Genomic DNA, 16,714 nt, shown 5'->3' with positions numbered 1-16,714 from the left:
GGCGGAGGCGGGACGGCGGGGGAGCGAGGCCGGGGAGGGGGCGGCGGGGACGGCGGGGGAGCGAGGCCGGGGAGGGGCGGAGAGGAGGGGGTTGCGAGGGCCCGGGTCTCGGTCCCCGGAGGCCGGCCCCGCGCCCCTCCGCTCGCCTCACCTCGTCCACCGTGCGGCGCGGGAGGTGCAGCGTCCCGAGCAGCAGCTTGAGCTTCACGGCCGACGAGAGGCCGTGGAAGCAGAGGCGAATGTTGTCGATGACCGCGGCCGTGAGCAGGGACGCGATGCTGGGCGGCGCCCACAGCTCGTCCGTGGCCCCCAGCTTGTTGTGTAGCCACAAGCCGGTGTCGCTCTCCCGCATGGACGCCATCTTGGTGGGGGGAGAGCCGGCCTCCGCCAAGCCGGCATCTTATGAAGACACCTACGCGCCCGCGGTGAGGACCCCCGACATGGCGGCGCCCGCTGGGGCGGGCGCGGTGACGTCACCGGAGGGGCGAGGCCTCGGCGAGACGCGTCGTGGCGACGCTGAGGAAGGCCCGCCGGCCGCCGTAGCGTACCGTCCGGAGAGCCGGCCGCGGAAGATGACGCCAGGAGAGGGCCGTCGCGCCCTTGTGGCGAGCGGGCGTGGCGGCCGGCTGCTCACGGCCCAGGCTCGCTGAAGGCCGGGCGGCGGCCCCCGGGCGTTGGAGCTGGAAGTCGCCGGACGGGCGAGAAGGCGCTTGCCTTGTTGGCCGACGCCCGGGCGCGCTGCCCCCTTCGGGCCTCCACGCACACGGCGGCCGCGCCGGTGTCCCGCGCGGCGCCCCCTGGGCGGCCAGGAGGCGGGCTCGCGTCTACTTCCCCTCGGCGGGCCCCGGAGCGGGAGCGCGCAGGCTGACGGCCCTGCGGAAACAAAACGGCCTGCCTGCCTTCAGCGGTCCGAGTGCGCTGAGCCCCAGCCGGTGCTCTGTGCCGGGTGCCGGGGAACGAGAGTGAGCAGGGCAGGCCCAGAGCTTTGCTTGTGTTCGTCCCGCGGTCCGGAGGCAGGGGGCAGTGTCCGACGGTGAAGGTGGCGTGGGGGTGACGGGAGGGCGGTTCTGAGGCGCCTTACGCGAAAGGGACCTGGGCAAGCTTTCTCAAGCCTGGCCGGCGTCTCTGGTCCCCGGTGCTGCTGCGTTTGCCGTGCCACTGTCCCAAGAAGGGACTGAGGGTCAGCTGCGGGTGGCCTTCCTGGGGCCTGTCTGTTGTAGCTGCGTGGGAGACCCGCCATGTGCCTTGTGCCGCTGCGGCTTTACCGGCTCCGCTTCACTGCGTCGCAGTGGCAGCTTGAACGCAGCCAGGGTGGGAGTGTTTACACCGTGAACGTCAGCAAATGCTATAAATCAGCGCTTGACTGACTTTCGTTGATTGTTTAGACTTAAGAAAGTGATACAGGGTCATACATTGTTTGACATCGAACTAAAAAGGATCTTTTCAAATACCGTGTCCTCTCAGACAAGGGAAACAAAAAATAAACAAGTGAGAATTCATCGTTCCCACTCCTGCAAAGCAAAAGAACTAGAATCAAAACAAGGAGACAACCCACCAATCGGGAGAAAATATTTGCAAATTATATATCTGACAAGGGGTTAATTTCCATAATGTATAAGGAACTCACACAACTGAATAATAATAAAACAACCCAATCCGAAAATGGGCAGAGGAGATGAACAGACATTTTTCCAAAAAGATATACAGATGGCCAATAAACACATGAAAAGATGTTCAACATGACTAATCCTCAGGGAAATGCAGATCAAAACTACACTAAGATACCACCTTATGCCTGTTAAAATGGCTATCATCACTAAGACTAAAAATAAATGTTGGGGGCCGGCCCCTGTGGCTGAATGGTTAAGTTCTCTCGCTCTGCTTCGGCAGCCCAGGGTTTCATGGGTTCGGATCCTGGGCTCGGACATAGCACTGCTCATGAGGCCACACTGAGGTGGCATCCCACATGCCACAACTAGAAGGACCCACAACTAAAAATATACAATTATGTGCCAGGGGGCTTGGGGGAGACAAAGGAAAAGTAAAATTTTTAAAAACAAAACAAATGTTGGAGAGGATGTGGAGAGAAGGAAACCCTCACACACTGCTGGTGGGAATACAAACTGGTGCAGCCACTATGGAAAACAGTATGGAGGTTCCTCAAAAAACTAAAAATAGAAATACCATATGACCCAGCTATCCCGTTACTGGGTATCTACCTAAACTTGAAATCAACAATCCAAAGTAACATATGCATCCCTATGTTCACTGCAGCATTATTCACAATAGCCAAGACATGGAAGCAATCAAGTGCCCATCGGCCAATGATTGGATAAAGAAGATGTGGTATATATACACAATGGAATACTACTCAGCCATACAAAAAGACAAATTCATCCCATTTGCAACAACATGGATGGACCTGGAGGGACTTATGCTTAGCAAAATAAGCCAGACTGAGAAAGACAAACACCAACACCAGATGATTTCACTCATATGTGGAATATAAACAAATACGTGGACAAAGAAAACAGTTTAGTAGTTATGGGGGCGGGGGGGGGGGGGGAGACACAAGGGGTGAAGGGGAGCACTTATGTGGTGACAGTCCAAAAATCATGTACAACTGAGATCTCACATTGATGTAAACCATTATGAACTAAACAGAAAAAAATTACAGAGTAAGACATTAAAAAAAAAGAAAAAAAAATTTTGCCTCTACCCTTCTAAGGCTTTTGGCTGAGACAGCCCTATAATAAAAAGACAGATTAACAGGAGAAAAACAAAAAAGAAAACGATAGAGAAAATGCTAACAAGATTAAACTTAGAAGTATGCTGTCTGCAGTCATTACTTTGTGAATAACGCATGCACACACAACAGAGGCAGTATTTCTTCCAGTATTCAAAACTATTATCTGATTCAGCAAAGTCCTTCATGTCACTGGCTGACGCGTTAAGTTCTGGAATAAGTGGTGCTGAAGCTAAAAGAAATTTCAGTTTAATAATTCAAATTTGTTTGAGGGCGAGAAATAGTTTTACAGTTGATTACAGGTCAAATTTGATGACAATACATTTATTGGGAAAAGAGCAGATTTGGATGCAACTCCATTTGTCGAATAGTGATTGAATTGTGACCACTGGTTGGCTGAAATAAAAGTTTTTGTTCACTGTATGCAAACCATATACAAATGTTTATAGCAGCATTATTCATAATAGTCAAAAACGAAACAGTCCAAATAACTCTGACCCTGTTTGTAGCTTTCTATAGATTATATAGTACTTGGTGTATTTGAGTCTTCAGTTTTATGTCCTTGAAACTAATTCTGGGTGATCAGGAAAAATTCTATTAAACCATTGGCTTAACAAAGAGAAGACAGACCAGCAGGAGGAGGTATTTGCAATATCAAAAAGGAACAATGGATTAACATTTGGAATGAAAAAAGAAATACCTGTAAATTAGTGAGAAAAAGACAGAAAATCCAATAGACAAGTGGGTAAAGGATAAGATCAGGCTGTTTATGGAAAGGAAACCCAAATACCTGAGAAACACGAAAGCAATACCTAAACTTATCATTAACCTGAAAAATTCAAATTAAAATAACAAGATGACTCACGACACCCTTTAGATTGCAAAATTAGAAAGTCAAAGTTTTTGTTTTTAAATATGGATATCCAGTTGTCCCAATACCATTTGTTGAAAAGACTATCCTTTCTCAAATGAACTGCTTTTGAACCTTTATTTAAAATCTGTTGTCCATATATGTGCTGGACTGTTTTCTATCCTGTTTTATTTATCTGTCTTTATACCAATACCACACTCTTGATTAGTGTAGCTTTATAATAAATCTTGAAATCAGGTGGTGTTAGCCCTCTGACTTTGCTTTTTGCAAAGTTATTTTGGCTAATTTAGGTACTTTGCGTTTCCATTTACATTTTGGAACCATTTCTCAATTTCTAGAAAAAATTTGTGGGCATGGAGTTGTTCATAGTATTCTCTCATTATCCTTTTTAATGTCCGTGGGATCTGTCCCACGTTTTATTTCTGATATTAGTAATTTGTGTCCTCTCTATTCTTTTTATCTTTTTATTATTATTATTGAGGTATAATTGACATACAGCAGTATATTAGTTTCAGGTGTACAAAATAATGATTCTATGTTTGTATACATTTCCCTCTCTCTTTTTTTCTTAGTTATCTTGGCTAGAGACATCGATTTTATTGATGCTTTCAAAGAACCAGGCTTTCGTTTCATTGATTTTTCTCTATTGACTTCCTGTTTTCAATTTCATTAATTTCTGCTCTAATTTTTATTATTCCTTTTCCTCTGCTTCCTTTGGATTTAATTTGCTCTTCTTTTTCTAGTTTCCTAAGGTAGAAACCTAGATTACTCCTTACAGATCTTTCTGCTTTTCTAATATTTGCATTAAATCCTATAAATTTCCGTCTAAACACTGCTTTCACTGCATCCCACAAATTCTGATAAGTTGTGTTTCATTGTCATTTAGTTCAAAATATTTTCAAATTTCTCCTGAGATTTCTTGTTTGATTCATGTGTTACTTAGAAGTGTGTTGTTTAATCTTCAAGTATTTAGGGATTTTCCAGCTATCTTTCTGTTATTGATTTCTAGTTTAATTCCATTATGGTCTGAGAGTATTACCGAGCAAGGGCTCGCTACCCGACATACATAGAAGCCAACACTATGGCACCAGTTTTTGAGAAAAGAAAGAATTTTATTGTGAGGTTGACTGGCAAGAAGATAGGAGGCAAGGCTCTCAAATCTGTCTCCCCAATCTAGGATTCAGGGCAAAATTTAAGGAATTAGGGGCAGAAGCTTATTGGCTAATCTCGAGTCAGTCCATATATGGTAGTCAAGCTGCTGGAAGCCAGATTTTCCTTACTGAAGAACTTCTCACTTCATAAAGGTCTCAGGTGGCAATCTTTCTGAAGATTCTTGGTTCTGGGGTCATCCTGGGGCTGTGTGTTCCCGCCTGGCACATGTACAGTGTTGTCTCTGTTATTGAGCAAGGTTTAAGGAAGCAAAACTAGGTTAAGCTGGTCAATGTTTTACATGCTGTTTCAAGAGCAGACATTGTATGATTTCTATACTTTTAAATGTGTTAAGGAATGTGTTATAACCCAGAATGTGGTCTATGTTAGTGAATGTTCCACGTGAGTTTGAGAAGAACGTGTATTCTGTTGTTGGATGAAGTAGTCTATAGATGCCCATTATAGTCAACTGATGATGGTGCTGTTGAGTTTAACTACGTCCTCACTGATTTTCTGCCTCCTGCATCTGTCCATTTCCAATAGAGGGGTGTTTAACTCTCCAACTGTAATAGTGGATTCATCTATTTCTCTTGCCTTAAAATCTGTTTTATCCGATACTAACATAGAGATACCACTCTTATTTTTATACGTATTTACATAGTATACCTTTTATCCATTCTTTTACTTTCGACCTTTCTGTATCTTTATGATGTAGTTGTGTCTTATATAAAGAGTATGTCAACCTAAAAAGTAAATTGGCCAGTTGTTTTAACCTGCAAAACGAGTTTATTTGGGAATAACTGAAAGAATTGCACCTCGGGATAGGAAGGCTATGGCAGACCATAGGCAAATCCAGATAAACAAAGGGAGGGGGCTGCTTTTATAGGGGAAAAGGGGGAGTGGGAGGGGAAACTGGGAATCCGCAGTATTGAGGCTTCCCATTGGTTGAGTTGCTATGGTCTCTCCTTGGCTGGGCTGTTGCCAGGTGGGGAGACAAATCTTCCTTCCTTGTGATCAGTAGCAAACACCTTCCTGTCTGAGGCCAAGGTTAGTGTCTTCCTGTTTGGAGCATCCCACCGTGTGTGATAGGGCATGAGGGCTCCCCTACAGGCCTCTCTGACTCCTATTTAGTTGAGGTTTCTTTTATCCGTTTCACAAGTGGATAGTTGCGTTGGTTTTACTTTTTTATTGAGGGTGACAATCTTTGTCTGTTAACCGGAATGTTTATCCATTGTCACTGAATGAAAATCATTGATATGTTTGTTCTCTCCTTTTGTGTCTTCTTTTGGATTATTTTTTTATCTTTCATTTTACCACACACATTAGTTTAAAGTTATTCGTTCTCTTTCTATTTTTTAGTAGTTTCACTAGAAATCACAAGGGGTCTGCTTAGCTCATTATAGTCTAAAATGAATAATACTAACCTCCACTTACGGCCGTGTATCTACCACTTTAAGCATTGAAAACTGAACAAAGTATGAAACGATGTTTTTCGAGCAGTAGACAACAGGCAGTGCGGAACAGTGATCCTTGAACAAAGGGAAACAACAAGGTGAGTTCTACTGTTATCTTGGCCTATTCCTGGAGAAATTTTCCAGGCTGCAGGACAGGGAAGAGGAACCCAAATAAAGTTAGGCAGTGTCCCTGACTTGAAGACACAGAGTTCAGAATTTGGGGAACCCAATGTGACAGATTTTTAGGGCAGAGTACGAGAGAGGAGAAAGTTGCATAGAGAGAAAACAAAAGCTCTGGGGTTCTGCAGTGTGTTCCCCTCAAGCTTCCAGCTGAGTACTGATCAGCACATGCATGTGCAGAATCCACCCCAGGCTAGGGAAAGAACCACTGGGGCAAACAAGGTTGAACAATCCTCAGAGTTCACACTGGGCCAGAAATAGGCTGTGTTCCTACCAACCACAGGGCACTGAGTAGAATCTTCAGAAAGTTTTGCCTCAGTAGTAGGGCCAAATTGTTCCTGACTAAAGATTGTTGTGAGCCCGCCTAACAAAACTTCAAATGAAGACCCAAGATGATCAAATTATTTCCAAGTAACTTAACTACATTCCAGAACAAAGCTCAAAAAAGTATGAAGGAATAAAAAATCTCCATGACCCAATACTGTAAAATTGACAATATCTGGCATCCAATAAAAATTACCATAAACGCAAAGAGGCAGGAAAATACAACTTATAATGAGAGGGGGGAAAAAATTGATCAGAACTGAACCAGAAATGACACAGATGATAGACTCAATAGCCAAGGGCATTAAAAGTTATTATAACTGTATTCCAAATGTTCAGGAAGGTGGAAGAAAGATTAAAAATGTTAAGTAGAGGTTGTTGGAGTGGACGTCACCAAGATGGCTGTGTGAGTAGTCTTCTTTGTCTCTCCCCCTTCGAATCTACAACTAATTGGACATTCATTGCTTAACAAAGGATATCCATATAGCATCTCAGGATGCCTGAGAGACCTGTGATGCTATACATCAGAAGGCGGACGGACTTCCCCCCGGGAGAAGGTGGAGATAGGTGAGAACTCTCCGACCCCAAACCCCGAACAGCCTAGTACCTGCAAGTGGCTTTCTTCCAGTGGACTCCCCCATAACATCACCACGCACCAAGGGCAGGAGGGTGCACACACCAGAGGAGCGACGGTGGAAACAGGTGACTACAGCCCTACCTGTGATTACACCTAAGCCCAGGGGGAAACTCCAGGGTCCCACACCGGTGGCGGCAGGGAAAGCCTCTACTCGCCATTAGCGGACAGGCCCCGCCCAGCATTCAGAATGCCAGGAGGCTCCAGGAGAGAATCCCAAACGGGGGCAGCAGCCCGCCAGCCACCGCCGCCAGTCTCAAGGACTCTGGCTGTTGACCAGATGGGGCAAGGGGCTCCCAGAGATCTCGTGGGAGAGGACAGGGGCTGATGGAGTTTCGGCGGCTGGCTCCATAGCCCAGGGGGAAACTCCAGGGTCCTGTTCTGGCAGCAGGGAAAACCTCTACTCGCCATTAGCGGAGAGGTTCTGCCCAGCATTCAGAACGCCAGGAGGGTCCTGAAGAGGAGGACCCCGGGCAGGGCAGCAGCCCACCAGCTGCTGCCAGAGTCACGGACTTTGCCTGTCCCCCAGACGGGGCAAGGGGCACCTGGAGATCCTGTGGGAGTGGTCTGGGGCTGGGTGGAGTTCCAGTGGCCTGGCTCCGCAGCCCAGGGGGAAACTCTACAGTCTCACAGCAGCCTCAGCGAAAGTCTCTGCAAAGCACTAGTAGAGAGGCCCTTCCCGGCAATCACAAGGCTGGAAGGCCCTGGGACAAAAGTATCATAGCTAGGTGAGCTAACCACAGACTGCAGAAGATACCTATAGTGGACAAGTGAGATTTTGTGGACTCCAACAGTGACAGAGCTGCAAATATAGGTGATCCTGCTCCTGGCCGCCGGGAAAGCCCATAACACCACTGTAGACCCTAAGGAGAGAGCACGTCTAGGTGGTCTGCAACAGTAGGCACCCGCAGCCTGAAGCCCCCTTATGACTGCCCCCACAGCTGAAGAGGGACCCCACAGGACCACTGTGACTATGAGGAGGGGCCCAGGCCCAGTTAGCAACAGCTGATAGGGTTCCTGGTCGGTGCAGTCTAAACAGCTGCTCCCCCACCACACTAGTAGAAACAAGTAGAAGCAGTAACTAAACTCTATCTCTATGCGGAGGCACAAATCTCCGCCACCCAGCAGTAATAAAAAATATATTAAATCTCCAGAACAGAAGGAAAATGACAAATACCCAGAAAACAATCCCAAAGACAATGAAATATATAACCTAAATGACGATGACTTCAAAACAGCCATTATTAAAAGACTCAATGAGTTAAAAGAGAATTCAGATAGACAACTCAACGAGTTCAGGAGCTATGTCACAAAAGAGCTTGATACTATAAAGAAGAACCAATTAGAAATACTGGAAATGAAGAACACAATGGAGGAGATTAAGAAAAATCTGGATGCTCTGAACAGTAGGGCCGATAATATGGAGGACAGAATTAGCAATTTGGAGGATAGAAATATAGAAATGCTGCAGGCAGAGGAGGAGAGAGAACTAAGACTAAAAAGAAATGAAGAAACTCTCCGAGAATTATCTGACTCAATTAGGAGATGCAACATAAGGATTATAGGTATACCAGAGAGAGAAGAGAAGGAGAAGGGGACAGAAAGCCTGTTCAAAGAAATAATGGCTGAGAACTTCCCAAATCTGGGGAGAGAGATGGAACTTCATGTGACAGAAGCCAAAAGATCTCCAAACTTTATCAATGCAAGAAGACCGACCCCAAGGCATATAATAGTGAAGCTAGCAAAAGTCAATGACAAAGAGAAAATACTAAGGGCAGCCAGGCAGAAGAAAATAACCTACAAAGGAACCCCCATAAGGCTATCAGCAGATTTCTCAGCAGAAACTTTACAGGCTAGAAGAGAGTGGAATGATATATTCAAAACTCTGAAGGACAAAAACCTGCAGCCAAGAATACTCTACCCAGTGAAAATATCCTTCAAATATGATGGAGAAATAAAAACTTTCCCAGATAAACAAAAATTAAGGGAGTTCATTGCCACAAAACCTCCTTTTCAAGAAATGCTCAGGAAAACCCTCATACCTGAAAAATCAAAAAAAGGAAAGGGGTTACAAAACCAAGAGCAAAGGAGATAAATAGAAGGACAATAACAGGAAGTAGCAGCTCTCCATCAGAATAGATTAGCAGAAGTTAAATAAAACATTAAAGATAAAAGGAAGGGAAATACCAAGAATAAATATAACCCTGTCATTTTAACCACAAACTCACAACACAAGAAAGAAGAGAAAAAAAAAATCTGACAATAACAACCTAGAAGCGGAAGAGAAAAGGGATGGAAAGTTTTAATTCAAGGAAATAAGAGGCTATCAGAAAATGGACTATCTCATCTATAAGATGTTTTATACAAACCATCTGGTAACCACTAAACAAATAAGAATAAAGACACAAATTACAAATAAGAAGAAACCCAATACAGAAATTTACATACCTGAATTAGTAATCCAAAAATCATGGGACGAGAAACAAAGGAAATGCAAGAGAACTGGAAAACAAGAGATAAAATGGCAGTGGTAGATTCCCACATTTCAATAATCACTCTAAATGTAAATGGATTGAACTCCCCAATCAAAAGACACAGAGTGGCAGGATGGATCAAAGAACAAGACCCAACAATATGCTGCCTCCAGGAAACACACCTCAGCCCCAAAGACAAACACAGACTCAGAGTGAAGTGATGGAAGACAATACTCCAAGATAATAATGAACAAAAGAAAGCAGGTGTCGCTATACTAATATCAGACAAAGTAGACTTCAAAGCAAAACAGATAAAGAAAGACAAAGAGGGACAGTATATAATGATAAAAGGGACTCTCCACCAAGAAGACATAACACTTATAAATACACACACACCCAACACAGGAGCACCAAAATTTGTAAACCAACTCTTAACAGAACTAAAAGGAGACATCAACAACAATACAATAATAGTAGGGGACCTCAACACCTCATTAACACCAATGGATAGATCATCCAGACAGAAAATCAACAAGGAAATTATAGAATTAAATGAAAAATTAGACCAGATGGACTTAATAGATATATAGAGAACACTTCATCCAAAAACAGCAGGTTACACATTCTTCTCAAGTATGCACGGAACATTCTCAAGGATAGACCATATCTGGGGAAACAAAGCAAGCATCAATAAATACAAGAGAGTTGAAATAATATCAAGCATCTTTTCTGATCATAATGCTATGAAACTAGAAATCAACTACAAGAATAAAGCAGGGAAAGGTGCAAAAATGTGGAGACTAAACAATATGCTACTGAGCAAACAATGGATTATTGAAGAAATTAAAGAAGAAATCAAATATTATCTGGAGACAAATGAAAATGAAAACACGCCATACCAACTCATTTGGGACACAGCAAAAGCAGTCCTAACAGGGAAATTCATTGCAATACAGGCTCACCTCAATAAACAAGAAAAATCTCACATAAGCAACCTCAAACGACACCTAACGGAATTAGAAAAAGAAGAACAAACAAAGCCCAAAGTCAGTAGAAGGAGGGAAATAATAAAAATTAGAGCAGAAATAAACGATATTGAAACAAAAAAGACAGTAGAAAGCATCAATGAAACAAAGAGTTGGTTCTGTGAAAAAATTAACAAAATTGACAAACCCTTTGCCAGACTCACTAAGAAAAAAAGAGAGAAGTCTCAAATAAATAAAATTAGGAATGAGAGAGGAGAAATCACAATGGATACCAAAGAAATATAAGGGATCATAAGAGAATACTATGAAAAACTATATGCCAACAAATTGAACAACCTAGAAGAAATGGACAAATTCCTAGACTCCTACAACCTCCCCAAAATGAATCAGGAAGAAATAAAGAATCTGAATAGACCAATTACAAGCAAAGAAATAGAAACAGTAATCAAAAACCTCCCCCAAAATAAGAGTCCAGGACCAGACGGCTTCTCTGGAGAATTCTACCAAACATTCAAAGAAGATTTAATACCTATCCTTCTCAAACTATTCCAGAAAATTGAGGAAGATGGAGCACTCCCTAACACATTCTATGAAGCCAACATCACTCTGATCCCCAAACCTGACAAGGACAACACAAAGAAGGAAAACTATAGGCCACTATCACTGATGAACATAGATGCAAAAATCCTCAACAAAATTCTGGCAAACCGAATACAGCAATACATCAAAAAGATTATACACCATGATCAAGTGGGATCTACACCAGGGACACAGGGATGGTTCAACGTCCGCAAGTCAATCAACGTGATACACCACATTAACTAAATGAGAAACAAAAACCACATGATCATCTCAATAGATGCAGAGAAAGCATTCGACAAGATCCAACACCCATTTATGATAAAAACCCTCAATAAAATGGGGATAGAAGGAAAGTACCTCAACATAATAAAGGCCATATATGACAAACCCACAGCCAACATCATACTCAATGGACAAAAACTGAAAGCCATCCCTCTGAGAACAGGAACAAGACAAGGGTGCCCACTTTCACTACTCCTATTCAACATAGTACTGGAGGTGTTGGCCAGAGCAATTCGGCAGGAAAAAGAAATAAAAGGAATCCAAATAGGCAATGAAGAAGTAAAACTCTCGCTGTTTGCAGACGACATGATCTTATATATAGAAAACCCCAAAGAATCCATAGGAAAACTATTAGAAACAATCAACAGCTACAGCAAAGTTGCAGGGTATAAAATCAACATACATAAATCAGTAGCATTTCTATACGCTAACAATGGACTAACAGAAAAAGAACTCAAGAACTCAATCCCATTCACAATCACAATGAAAAGAATAAAATACCTTGGGATAAATTTAACCAAGGAAGTGAAAGATTTATACAATGAAAACTACAGGACTTTCTTGAAAGAAATTGATGACGACATAAAGAGATTGAAAGACATTCCATGCACACAGATTGGAAGAATAAACATAGTTAAAATGTCCATTCTACCTAAAGCAATCTACAGATTCAACGCTATCCCAATCAGAATCCCAATGACATTCTTTACAGAAATTGAACAAAGAATCCTAAAATTCATATGGGGCAACAAAAGACCCCGAATTGCTAAAGCAATCCTGAGTAAGAAGAACAAAGCCAGAGGCATCACAATCCCTGATTTCAAAACATGTTACAAAGTTACAGTAATCAAAACAGCATGGTACTGGTACAAAAACAGATGCACAGATCAATGGAACAGAATTGAAAGCCCAGAGATAAAACCACACATCTATGGACAGCTAATCTCTGACAAAGGAGCTGAGGGCCTACAATGGAGAAAAGAAAGTCTCTTCAACAAATGGTGCTGGGAAACCTGGACAGCCACATGTAAAAGAATGAAAATTGACCATTCTTTTTCACCATTCACAAAAATAAGCTGAAAATGGATCAAAGACCTAAAGATTAGGCCTGAAACAATAAGTCTTCTAGAAGAGAATACAGGCAGTACACTCTTTGACATCAGTTTCAAAAGAATCTTTTCAGACACCATAACTCCTCAGATGAGGGAAACAATAGAAAGAATAAACAAATGGGACTTCATCAGACTAAAGAGCTTCTTCAAGGCAAGGGAAAACAGGATTGAAACAAAAAAAACAGCCCACTAATTGGGAAAAAATATTTACAAGCTACTTATCCAACAAAGGCTTAATCTCCATAATATATAAAGAACTCACACAGCTCAACAACAAAAAATCAAACAACCCAATCAAAAAATGGGCAGGGGACATAAACAGACATTTCTCCAAAGAAGATATACGGATGGCCAATAGACACATGAAAAGATGCTCATCATCACTAATCATCAGGGAAATGCAAATCAAAACTACACTAAGATTTCACCTTACACCCGTTAGATTGGCAAAAATATCCAAAACCAAGAGTGACAAATGTTGGAGAGGTTGTGGAGAAAAAGGAACCCTCATACACTGTTGGTGGGAATGCACACTGGTGCAGCCACTATGGAAAACAGTATGGAGATTTCTCAAAAAGTTAAAAATAGAAATACCCTATGACCCAGCCATCCCATTACTAGGTATCTATCCTAAGAACCTGAAATCAGAAATCCCAAGAGTCCCTTGCACCCCTATGTTCATCGCAGCATTATTTACAATAGCCAAGACGTGGAACCAACCTACATGCCCAGAAACTGATGATTGGATAAAGAAGATATGGTATATATACACAATGGAATACTACTCAGGCATAAAAATGGACAAAATCGTCCCATTCGCAACAACATGGATGGACCTTGAGGGTATTATGTTAAGCGAAATAAGCCAGACAGAGAAAGACGAACTCTGTATGACTCCACTCATAGGTGGAAGTTAACATATGGACAAGGAGAACTGATCGGTGGTTACCAGGGGAAAGTGGGGGTTGGGGGAGGGCACAAAGGGGGAAGTGGTGTACCCACAACATGACTAACAAAAATGTACAACTGAAATCTCACACGGTTGTAAACTATCATAATCTTAATAAAAAAATGTTGAGTAGAGATATAATAAAACCCAATTGAAAGCACGTGTACATGCAAAGACTTGGATGTGAATATTCAGAGCAGCTTCATTTGTAACAGCCAAATACTGGAAATTAAGCAAGTGTCCATCAACAAGTGAATGCTTAAACAAATTGTGGTTTTTCTGTACAATGGAACATTACTCACCAATAAAAATGAGTGTGTTATTGATGCACCCAACAACATAGATAAATCTCAAAACAATTGTACTAATTCTAAGAAGACAGACAAAAAATAGAATATATTGTATGACATGTATGACACCAAATTGTATAAAATACAAATTAACTTATAGTAACAGAAAACAGATCAGCGGTTATTTTGAGAGGAGGTGCCAGTGAGAGGCAGGAAGCAAGGATTGCAAAGGGGATGAGGAAAATTTGGGGGTGATGAGTATGTTCATTATCTTGTTGGTGGTGATGGCATCATAGGTGTATACCTATGTCAAAATCGATCACATTGTTTATTGCATGTCAATCACACCTGAATGAACCTGTAAAAATGTGGCAAAATAAATTTAATAATACCTTTACCCTCCTACCAGAAGTACAGGTCCTCTGGGTGTTTTATGTAGAGCACTTTAACTCCATGAACCCCTTCCTGATTTATATGTTGTCAGATATCTTAATTCCACATTTTTGTTGTTGTTTAATGCAGCCATAGCGTCTTTACGTTTACCACCAGATTTTCCTCTTGATTTGCTCCTCATTTATTCTCAGATCTTCCATCTGGGATCTCTTTATCTCAGCCTGAACTACATCCTTTAGAATTTCCTTCCCGAGGAGCTTCTGTCTCTGTCTGAACATGTCTTTATTTTGCCTCATTCTTTGTTTACAAATACAAGTGAACTTTTTATACATACAAAAATGTGCAAAATCATAAATGCGCGGTTGAACCTCCACAAAGGAAACAGGCTGTGTCTGCAACATCTGAATCAAGAACTAGAGTATTACCCACATCCTGATGTCACCCCTTTGCCCCCTCCCTGTATAATCCTTTTAATATGAGGCTGAATTCGGTTTGCGTGTGTTTTGCTGAGGATTTTTGCATCAATGTTCATAAGGACAATGTTCATAAGGTCTGCAGTTTTCATTTCTTGTGAAGTCTTTGTCTGCCTTTGGTATCAGGTCATGCTGGCCTCAGAGAATGAGTTAGGAAATGTTCCCTCCTCTTCAGTTTTTTGGAAAAATTTGAGAAGGATTGGTACTAGCTCTTCTTTACTTGTTTGGTAGAATTCAGCAGTGAAGCCACTGGGTCCAGGGCTCTTCTTTGTTGGGAGATTTTTGATTAGTGATTCAATCTCCTTACTAGTTATAGGACTATTCAGATTCTCCGTTTCTTTATGATTCAGTCTTGGTAGGTTTTGTGTCTCTAGGAATTACGCCATTTCATCTAGGTTATCCAATTTGCTGGTGTACAGTTGTTCATAGTATTTTCTTATAATCCTTGTTATTTCTGTATAGTTAGTTTTAATGCCTCCATTAACATTCAGATTTTATTAATTTGAGTCTTCTCTCTTTTTTTCTTAGTCCATAGAGCTAAAGGTTTGTCAATTTTGTCGATCTTTTCAAAGAACCAACGTTTGGTTTCACTGATTTTCTCTATTGTTTTTCTATTCTCTATTTCATTTATCTCTGATCTAATCTTTATCATTTCCTTCCTTCGGCTAGTTTTGGGTTTAATTTTTTTTTCTTTTTCTAGTTCCTTAAGTTGTAAAGCTAGGTTGTTGATTGGAGATCTGTATTGTTTTTTAATGTAAGTGTTTATGGCTCTACATCTCTCGCTTAGCACTGCTTTTGGTACATTCCATAAGTTTTGGTATGTTGTGTTTTTGCGTTCAATTCATCTCTAAGTAATTTCTGATGTTCGTTTTGATTTCTTTGATCCGTTAGTTCTTTACTTTTCACAAATTTGTGAAAGTTCCAGTTTTCCTTCTGTTGTTGATTGCTAACTTCATCCTGTTGTGGTTGCAGAGGATACTTTGTATGGTATCTATCTTTTAAAACCTACTGAGACTTAATACGGGGCCTGACAGATGGTCTATCCTGGAGAAAGTCCCATGTGCACTTGAGAAGACTGTCTATGCTGTTGTTGGTGGAGTGTCCTGTGTGTGTCTGTGAGACCTGGGTGGCTTGTTGTGTGGAGTCCTCTCGTTTCTTGCTTATCTTCAGTCTGGTTGTTCTGTTCCTCATTGACAGGAGGGCACTGCAGTCCCCAGCTATTATTATAGACCTAATTCTCCCTCCAATTCTGTCAGTTTTTGCTTCATGTATTTTGATGGTCTGTCATTAGGTGTGTAAATGTTTATAGTTATATCTTCTTGCCATATCAAGACTTTTATTGCGATATAATGTCCTTCTTTGTCTCTTCTAACCTTTTTTGAATTAAAGTCCGTTTTGTCTGATATTAGTATAGCCACTGCTGCTCTCTTTGATTACTATTTGCAAGAAATATCTTTTTCATCCTTTCACTTTCAATCTATTTGTGTCTTTGGATTTAAAGTGAGTCTCTTATAGGATATAGTTGGATCATGCGTTTTTATCCATTCTTCCAATCTCTGGTTTTGGTTGGCGAGTTTAATGCATTTACATTTAAGTAATTACTGATAAGGAGGGACTTACTTTCCTCATTGTGCTATTTGTTTTCTATATGCCTCATAGCTTTTTTGTCCCTCATTTCCTGCATTACTGTCTTCTTACAGATTTAGTTGATTTTTTGTAGCGAAATGTTTAAATTCCTTTCTCATTTCCATTTGCATATATTCTACTGCTGTTCTCTTTTTGGTTACCATGGGGATTACAAGTAACATTCTAAAG

At 41.6% G+C, this 16,714-nt stretch overlaps 1 protein-coding gene across 2 annotated transcripts in view; it reads right to left on the bottom strand.

Moving 5' to 3' along the window:
- NELFA (negative elongation factor complex member A) overlaps positions 1-1,231 on the bottom strand; it is a 28,017-nt gene extending 26,786 nt beyond the window's left edge. Inside the window, exon 1 of one of the 2 annotated variants that reach the window (XM_046656342.1) lies at positions 152-1,231. In XM_046656342.1, the coding sequence (XP_046512298.1) occupies positions 152-361 (210 nt within the window). In that variant the 5' untranslated portion in view covers positions 362-1,231. The remainder of the gene's footprint in view (positions 1-151) is intronic. The other variant, XM_046656341.1, reaches the window with a different exon arrangement.
- Between the last annotated feature and the right edge of the window lie 15,483 nt (positions 1,232-16,714).

This window comes from Equus quagga, chromosome 3 (genome assembly GCF_021613505.1).
Source record: "Equus quagga isolate Etosha38 chromosome 3, UCLA_HA_Equagga_1.0, whole genome shotgun sequence".
Classification (NCBI taxonomy): domain Eukaryota; kingdom Metazoa; phylum Chordata; class Mammalia; order Perissodactyla; family Equidae; genus Equus; species Equus quagga.
This window is presented reverse-complemented; position numbering and strand designations above follow the sequence as displayed.